The 8,201-nt window shown below is 38.9% G+C and overlaps 1 protein-coding gene across 2 annotated transcripts; it reads right to left on the minus strand.

Annotated features, from left to right (window-relative positions):
* Nucleotides 1-1,114: 1,114 nt before the first annotated feature.
* On the minus strand, nucleotides 1,115-7,873 carry LOC306854573 (uncharacterized protein). 2 transcript variants are annotated; one of them, XM_079392707.1, is made up of 11 exons: nucleotides 7,739-7,873; nucleotides 7,372-7,496; nucleotides 7,156-7,200; nucleotides 6,964-7,059; nucleotides 6,743-6,877; nucleotides 6,493-6,591; nucleotides 6,261-6,395; nucleotides 5,969-6,020; nucleotides 3,745-3,768; nucleotides 3,609-3,635; nucleotides 1,115-3,500 (listed from the first exon to the last, which is right to left on the minus strand). In XM_079392707.1, exons 1-11 carry the CDS (start codon nucleotides 7,755-7,757, stop codon nucleotides 2,974-2,976), a joined length of 1,284 nt encoding a protein of 427 aa, XP_079248833.1. In that variant the 5' UTR covers nucleotides 7,758-7,873; the 3' UTR covers nucleotides 1,115-2,973. The 2 variants fall into 2 exon arrangements, with proteins under 2 accessions (XP_079248833.1, XP_079248834.1); XM_079392708.1 differs by lacking the exon at nucleotides 7,156-7,200 and having other exon boundaries at nucleotides 7,739-7,827.
* Between the last annotated feature and the right edge of the window lie 328 nt (nucleotides 7,874-8,201).

Consider the following 8,201-nt stretch of genomic DNA (forward strand, 5'->3'; position numbering starts at 1 on the left):
AAACAGTCATGAAACACTAAACTACATTTTACATGTTAACAGAGTTGTTTATTGCACATCATAGAATACAATGTTAGTATCTGCTAATTTGAGTATTAGGATAAAACAATGATTATTTTGCACTATTTTCATCTTCTAGGTTTAAAATATACATTGTATCAACATCACAGTGTGTGATATTTCGAAGCATTATTGCTGCACACTGATGATGTGTCGGTGACTCATAATGATCCATGATACTGCATTGCCTTATCCAGTGAGAAAACATTGTCTCTTAATTACCCATGACAAAGCATGGTGCTTTCCTCAGACACTGTACTTCTATGTAATGATTGCATTTCAGCATGAGATAAATTGTCTTCCATAGATGTATGTAAGTCTCTGATACTAACACAATCCATCCATACTGTTAGTATAACCTGTAAAGCTCCTTGAGTATAATCGATCAAATGGCTTAGTTGAATGAACATCACAAAACAACAATCTCAAAAGTTACAAATGCAATTGCTCATTCATATATATTTTTGATTCAAATGGCTGTATATTTGTTTGTGAAGTAAATTTTAGCTATCAAGGGGCCTTCAATATCGAGGGATCATGGATTAGATATAATTGGCCATTTATACATAGATAACACTTTTGCATTCTTTACTTAACTTCACCAGAAATTTGACTTGCTCAGCTCTCATTTATTTAGATATTTTTAGATACAAAACTTTATTTGTACAGTTTCCTAATTTCCCCATGCCCAAATTACCAACTCACAATATCGTCAGTACAGTCTCCTAATTTAACAACGTTCTACTTAAATCAGTGGTTCTCAATTCTCAATTCCCCTGCTGCGCACATTTTGCATGTCTCCTATAGCAATTTATAAGCTCAAAAGGGAATTGTATATAATTAATTACAATTATTTATATCGGCTGACAGTAATTACTGTAGCAGAATTAAATTGCCACCAACTGATCTGTCCATCCAGCGAACATTCAGTGTAAGTTCATATCATCTCTAAGAAAGGTATCTTCTGTTTTCTTGGCCACAGAAAATACTTTCCTAAGTATTAATACATTAGAGCATGTAGTAAGGATCAAAAATCAGAAACTCATGTAATTTGTGCACAAGAGTTTTATTAACTAAACACTAACGCAGACTAGTCTAACAAACAAACATACATACGTACAATCATTCATACATGGGGAAAGGGCAAATGAGAGTTGATGGATGAAACCATCAGGAAAACCAGAGAATGCACTTATGGAAAAAGTAATTTAACCACCTGAGTAAAGCCATCAGCGCCGTTTATAACAGGGTCTATAACTTGTACTAATAACCTCTGTTTTGTTTAGTTAAATGTACAATACTTGCAATGCATTTGGTCGTGCCGAGTGTCCGGAATGCAGTCTCAGATGAAAGTCTTAATGGTTTCAAGGTTTTGGATTCCTGATCACGTTTTTCCGGGTTGAAGAGTGATGAATTCCAAAGGTGTTCTGAGGTAGAAATGTTCTTCCAGGTAGAAAATGGAAAAGAGCTAAGAAAGAGATCTGCTGAGGTCCGAGGATCCTTTGTTGAATGGAAAGTCAAGGCCACAAGGCCTGGCACAAAAACTTAGAGGGTCCAGAAGAGTTCTAGCTCACATCCTCATCTTCTCAGAATCTAACAGAACCGCAGACTGCAGGGGCATCACATGATGTGCTATAGAGGTCTGTAGAGCTTGGTCGAAAACAAGAACACATACACAGGTCTATTAACAGAACAGCAACATTCCGGAAGAAAACGAGACCCCCCCCCAAAACAAAGGGGCATATGTGTGCAAAAATCTGGAATGTATTTAAAACAGGACTTCACGGTTGTTTCTTATCACTAAAGCATAATTCAAGCAGAAACAGGACAAGACTTGTCATTTGGAGAGACTCCGGCACAAACCCTCCCTGATTCCCTGGATCGGCTCTGACTGTAGGTGATGGGCTTCCTTGGTCAGCACCAAAATGTTATTGTGAAGCATTAAGTGTGAAAATAACATTTAGTGCACTGAAACAGACTTTACTGTAATGATGATATAAATCAATATCACTGGAATTATGGCATGGCAGGTTTGGAATTTTACTACAAGCCAAAACATTCATAAAAGAAATCTTCCCAAATAACTGCGGTTCCTTCCTCCTTCTTTGTAGGCTTAATTTAAGGAGGAAAATGTTCAAAATTAAATGCAAATCAAATGACTAATAATCAATGGGGCAGCTCTCAACCCTCTTTCTCATTCCTTGTAGGCCAGAGTTCATTTAAATACATACGTCAATGAATTTGCATCATGAGATGATTGAACTTTTTCACATATCTCGAATTACATGTCCTTTTTTTACATTAGTAAATATATTTATATTGCAATTGTTATTTTGAAGATTGCATGATAGTAGAAGTGTGAATAGGCAAGACACTGAATTACTTTTTTAAAAATAAAGCTACTGTACATTCTCTTTACACAGACTATTTAATTTTGGGGGGGGACACAGGTCCCAAAGTATACGGCAAGCATGTTCTATCTTAAAAAAAAGAAAAAGAACTCCACTACTGTACACAAAAATGTAAAAAATAAATACATTTTCAAGCGCCAGCGTGAACAAATCTAAATGCAAAGAAGACAAGACAGTGTATGCATGACCGTACTTAACGTTTTATTCACCCAAAATACTCCAGTGCTAACTGAGATATAATTTATTACAGTATAGAAACTGAAAAGTGTTTGTAGTATATAACCCAATCATAAAATTGTCATTGGGAAAACTATTATAGAACACAAATTACTGGTTATTGTAGCAGTGTATTTGTTTTCTTAGCCAATTAAAAGTAAGAGATAAGAGAAAATAAAACCTGCACATTACAAAAGTAAAAAAAAATTACATTTCACATTTCTGTCCCCCCTCACTTCTGAAATGATGGCTATGCCCCTGTATATACTACATTAGGAAACACATTTTACAATGAAATCATCAACGCCCTGTCTGTCTCAACAGTGCCAAACATTGGGTAAATGTTTTCAGTCTCATTAAACTCTGTGTTAAAAGTGTAGATATGTCTTCTATTAACTACATCATAGAAAGAGACGTGTCCCTCCTCTATATCCAGATAAACTCCGATCTTAGAGGGTGTTGGCAGGTTGAGTTTAGTAACTGGTTCAGTCAGAGCCATCAAAGTTCCCAATTGCAGGTGCAGATTCCAGTACCCAGTTTTTGTGTTCATTGTGACATAGCCATTCCGAGTGGCAGATTCCTTCACAACTCCCACCCGCCACTCACATTTCTTCCTCACATCTACCTCCCAGTAATGATGACCTTTGTTATAACCCTCCTTAGCTTGGACACAAGTCCAGCCATCATATTTAGTACGCTTCCATTGGAATCCATTCCAGGAATCGTGACCATATTTTTTTGCTCTCAAATATTTTCCATCTTCAGAGACTAGGAGATCTGGGTTGGCTGTGTTTGGGTCCAGAACTACATCAGCTTCAAGTACAAAAGGAAAAGGAATTTTATTGAAATCCTACACTCTGTATAGAACATTTACATATGTCCCTTGATTTTGAAAGCTCAAATTTATCAGTTGAGCTTTACCTGTTGTTTTTGTTATCCATTTCCAAACTGCAAAAATGAAAGCAACATTTATTTTTTTTCTATTTTACCAAAAAATTCAAAGACACTTAAATGTGAAGCCACAGTTTTATGAAGGTCAGTGAGTCCCAGAAAATACCTGTGTTAGGAATGCGTATTCCAACTACAGAAGAGAAAAGACAACAAGAAAACACTTTTACATATATATTTTAATGCAGTTCCCTATCAAGGGAACTTCGAACTGCGTCCTCTAGAGGTCGCTATGGGGAACTCCATCTACGTGACCCGTGTCTGAAGCATATATACAAAAACACCAAATATTGGCCGGCGACAGCCTATGACGTCACTCCCGATGCGACCACAGTATAAAAGGGCGACGGGAGAAAGCGTCATCCTCTTCTTCGTCTTCAATGACTGTTTTGTTTGAAGCGTGCATCTCACGAGGTAAGTATGCTTTACTTTTGTAATGGCGAGCACTAGCAAGGCGTTTGAGAGATGTGTGCATCCGTATCCACGTTATCTGATGCTTGATGACTCACATGATCTTTGCGTCTTTGGTTTGCGCGCTGCATGTACTGCGAGCGTTTTTCTAAAAAGCTCCGCTCTAGTCTGTCTCTCTTTTCGAGGAAAGAGGAGCAGCCGTCTGCTTCCCGCGGTTCAGGACCCTCCGAAAATGAGCTCTTGGGGTTTGCAGGTGGTTCTCGCCAACGAGTTATAGAAGGGATTTTCCTTCTCGTGCTCGTCTCCCGCGAGCGAGGGCGAGCTGTTGGATGACAATGACGCGATTTCGCTGACGTCATCTGAGAAAAAGAAAAACGCTGGAATGATCAGATTCGCTGGTATGTGTGTTTTATACCATTCGAACTAACCTTCTTCCAGTACTGCAGGCTGGTATCAGGTGTAGTGCTGAGCAACTTTATTACAATGCTTTGGCTCTGAGGAGCAGCATTTTCTAGTCTGGCCCTTTTGTTCTTCAAACGAGGCCATGATAGGTGCATAGAGGTTTAGGTTAGAACTGCTCACCCTTATTAGGGTTTTAAGTAGCAGTTTCCCTGACCCCTTGTTGCCTTCTGTTCAGCTACCTATTTTTTTTACGGCACCGTTTTCTCCTTGGGCCCCACTCTACTCAGGGGAAGTCGTGGCCTAATGGTTAGAGAGTTGGACTTGTAATCGAAAGGTTGCGGGTTCGAGTCCCCGGCTGGCAGGGATTGTAGGTGGGGGGGAGTGAATGTCCAGCGCTCTCTCCACCCTCAATACCACGACTGAGGTGCCCTTGAGCAAGGCACCGAACCCCCAACTGCTCCCCGGGCACCGCAGCATAAATGGCTGCCCACTGCTCCGGGTGTATGTTCACGGTGTGTGTGTGTTCACTGCTGTGTGTGTGTGCACGTTGGATGGGTTAAATGCAGAGGGTCACCATACTTGGCTGAATGTCACTCACTCAGTTGGTTAGGCCTCGGTTTTTACCTTAGGCCCCACTCTACTCATGTATGTGCTGAGTATCCTCTCATGCTGAGAGTTGAGTTTTTCCACTATCCAGAGGTTTTCGCTCTTCAGAGCTATGCCTTGGTAGAGCTAGCATCGCTACCCTCATTTGAGGATCACTTATGAGCATGCTGCTCCCTCTAGAGCATTTGGAGAATAGAATTTTCAAATCCATGATTATGGTAAGTGCGCACGCTAGTCTCTGGGCACTTTCTGAAAGCCACGCTGTGGTAAGATCGCACACCAAGTGTTTTGTGGTCTTTTCTAAAAATCCTGTATGGTATGGGTTACGCGCTGAGGCTTCGTCCCATTCTTTGAGTCGGTTAGGCCCCTGTCTCCTTGGGCCCCACTCTACCTATGTATCCTCAGTGATACTATTTGAACGGGGACTACCACTAAGGATCTGTTGATACAGTTCCTTCAGCGAGCTCTTGAGCAAGCAGTAGCCCCTGGGTGACAGGCCAGGCTTAGTTACTATCCTAAGCGCTTGGTCGTATCCCCTTAAAGGAATCCTTCTTTCTGATTCCAAACCTTGAGTTTTACCCTAGGTCCAGGAGGTCCGGCCTCTATCAGGTAAGTTCCGGGGTATGAAACTCAGGCCTTTGGCCGAAGGGGATAATGTCACTGACAGCCGTCAATTCATCCCAGGGACAACTCCTTTATCTTTTGATAAGAGTTGATGCTTAGTGCTCGCCTTTGGTATGGCATGCACTTCCCTCAGCATGGCGGCGTGGGTATATCGTTCCCCATAGCGACCTCTAGAGGACGCAGTGTCTCGTTCCCTCTCAGGGAACCCCGGTTACATACGTAACCTAAGACGTTTCTATAATCATTCTCTGAGATGTAATTACTGCGTGAAAGACCAAAGCAATCCTCACCTGTGTTTTTGGATCTCTGTTTACTCTTCACCCACTGTCTGGGGACTGAATCCTTACATTCAAACGAGAAACATTTTAATTTCATTCATTGTGATTGAAGTGCCAATTAATAATAAATAAATAAATATAAAGTAAAATTAAATATTATAGATGTCCATAAAAAAATTATTATTCACAACATGTATTTAATGTTAACCATATTGGTCTTTTAGACCAATATTGTTAATCTTTTAGATCATATGTTCAGTTAGAAAAAAAAACAATGATTGAAAAGCCATGGACTGTCCTTTACCTCAGAGTTTTTTGACTGTAGTACTGTCCACATCATGCAGTCTATTACTGGAAGTATGCTGGACTCTCCCTGCTTCCACTCTTTGTGGAGATCTCTTATTATTTCTTCCAATTCCCCAGTTGGACGTAATGAGTTCTAGACAAAAGAGAAAATGAAACCTAAGATGTTTAATCCTGTGCGTGACAGGAACATATCTTACTCTGCTGATCTTTGTAAACATGCGGCCACAAACCTGTTTCATGTCTTTCAATCGCCAAAACAAGTCTGACAAGACATTTTTGGCTTTGGTAAATTTAATTTCTTTTGACAACTGCTCAGAAGAGGTCTGTTTCTACAGCAAACAAAAGAGAAAGCAATACTATTGACAAGAGTTGTAAAGTGATGATAGCTAGGGTTAGGTCTAGTTCATAATTTGGACACATTATCACAAAAATGATCACATTTCTGTAAACCTCATCACTCATAAAATAGTGAATCCAAACCTCTGCCTGGTCCGTTTGTTTTGTCTGTATGTTCTCGACATCTTTAGCCCATTGCAAAATATAATATTGCCGTTCTTCTTCCTGTTCTTTTGTAGTTCCTTTATTTTTAATCTTTTGAGACACTAGTATTTTTGACTGTGGACATAATGCAGATCATTTGAAATTTGAAAAAGACATAAATTAATCAAACTAAACTCAATGATATGCCCAAACATGTTTACCTGTACAACTCTGTCCAGTTCAGCAGCCAGTTCTCTGATTATGTATTTTGACTCATCAAGAGGTAAGTCATCTTTCTGCTGAATACCTCTGAACCACTGAAAAGAGATTTATTTTATTATGGAGATATATTAATGATATTGATTAATAATATATAGAAGATTTTATTAATAATACTTTATATGAATGTGTACCTGGTGAAAGACATTCCCAGCATGTTTGATTATTTTACCAATGTTCTAATAAAGATGAAGAAAGCACATACCATAAATAAATAAATAAACCTACTACATGATAAATACTAAGCAGCAATTCAGTGCCCCAAACAATGCTTATTCTGCAAATTTATGCTAATTTTTTATCATAAAGAGTGAACTTTCTGTACAAAATGTTTGATGCCATCACATCACCTGCTGTGGGTTAGCCTTCAGATCTGGCTTAATAAATGGGTATGACACAGAAACGCTTGCATCCTTCTTTGTGTGTGGACCCCGGAGATTACCTTCACTTAAGGTAACTCCAGTGCCTTGATTTTCTGCAACAGTGATAAATATTTTTGTGAATTCAGCAGATACTCATATACTCTACAAGAACTGAACAGAACTAATGTGGCACAGTGGTGAAAGATTAAAGTTGAATTAGCACATTAATAATGTTTAAGTCATTTATTGCACTATTACAAATTCCTGCCAAACAAAACATTTAAGGAAATTGTGAATAGACAAACTTGTGAAAACTGTTTATTATTATTAATCTGAAGAAATAAAAAACACATACCAGCTGCTGCAAATGCCATTTTTTCTGTACACTGTAATCCAATAAAAACTCTTGTGTTGTACACATTCTTGACTGTCACTGCAGTCGAAAGAAGTGGAGTTGTTTTCTGTACACTATATATATATATATATATGTGTGTGTATATATAGAGACCCCGCCCTGTCTAAAGTGAAACTGCAACTGATCTTTGTTAGGTTTATCTTAGTGAGATGACTCAGCCACCACTTTTCAGTGTCTGTTGCAACCGTCTGCTGCAGTTATTTTTCTACCTAACCACAGGGTTGAGGCTGTTGGGTATTGGGTTGTTTTTTGCAGTGCTGGGTAGTTTTTGTGTATCTCAGCCGTTGGGTTAGTTGTATGGAGTTTATTTTGTCTTTTATTATTCAATCAAACAAAATAAAAAATAAAAAAGCAAAAAAGTCTTCTTAAGGCTCAAAAGTAGAACAAAATTCTTTGCAGTGTG

Source organism: Barbus barbus (genome assembly GCF_936440315.1).
Source record: "Barbus barbus genome assembly, chromosome: 3".
In the NCBI taxonomy this organism is placed as follows: domain Eukaryota; kingdom Metazoa; phylum Chordata; class Actinopteri; order Cypriniformes; family Cyprinidae; genus Barbus; species Barbus barbus.

Bases quoted from the DNA above. Each gene is read 5' to 3' on its own strand.
- LOC306854573 (XM_079392707.1), bottom strand. The intron at 6,878-6,963 runs GTAAACATGTTT...TTATGTCCACAG, and splicing joins AACTGGACAGAGTTGTACAG to TCAAAAATACTAGTGTCTCA. The intron at 6,021-6,260 runs GTAAAGGACAGT...TTTGAATGTAAG, and splicing joins TACAGTCAAAAAACTCTGAG to GATTCAGTCCCCAGACAGTG.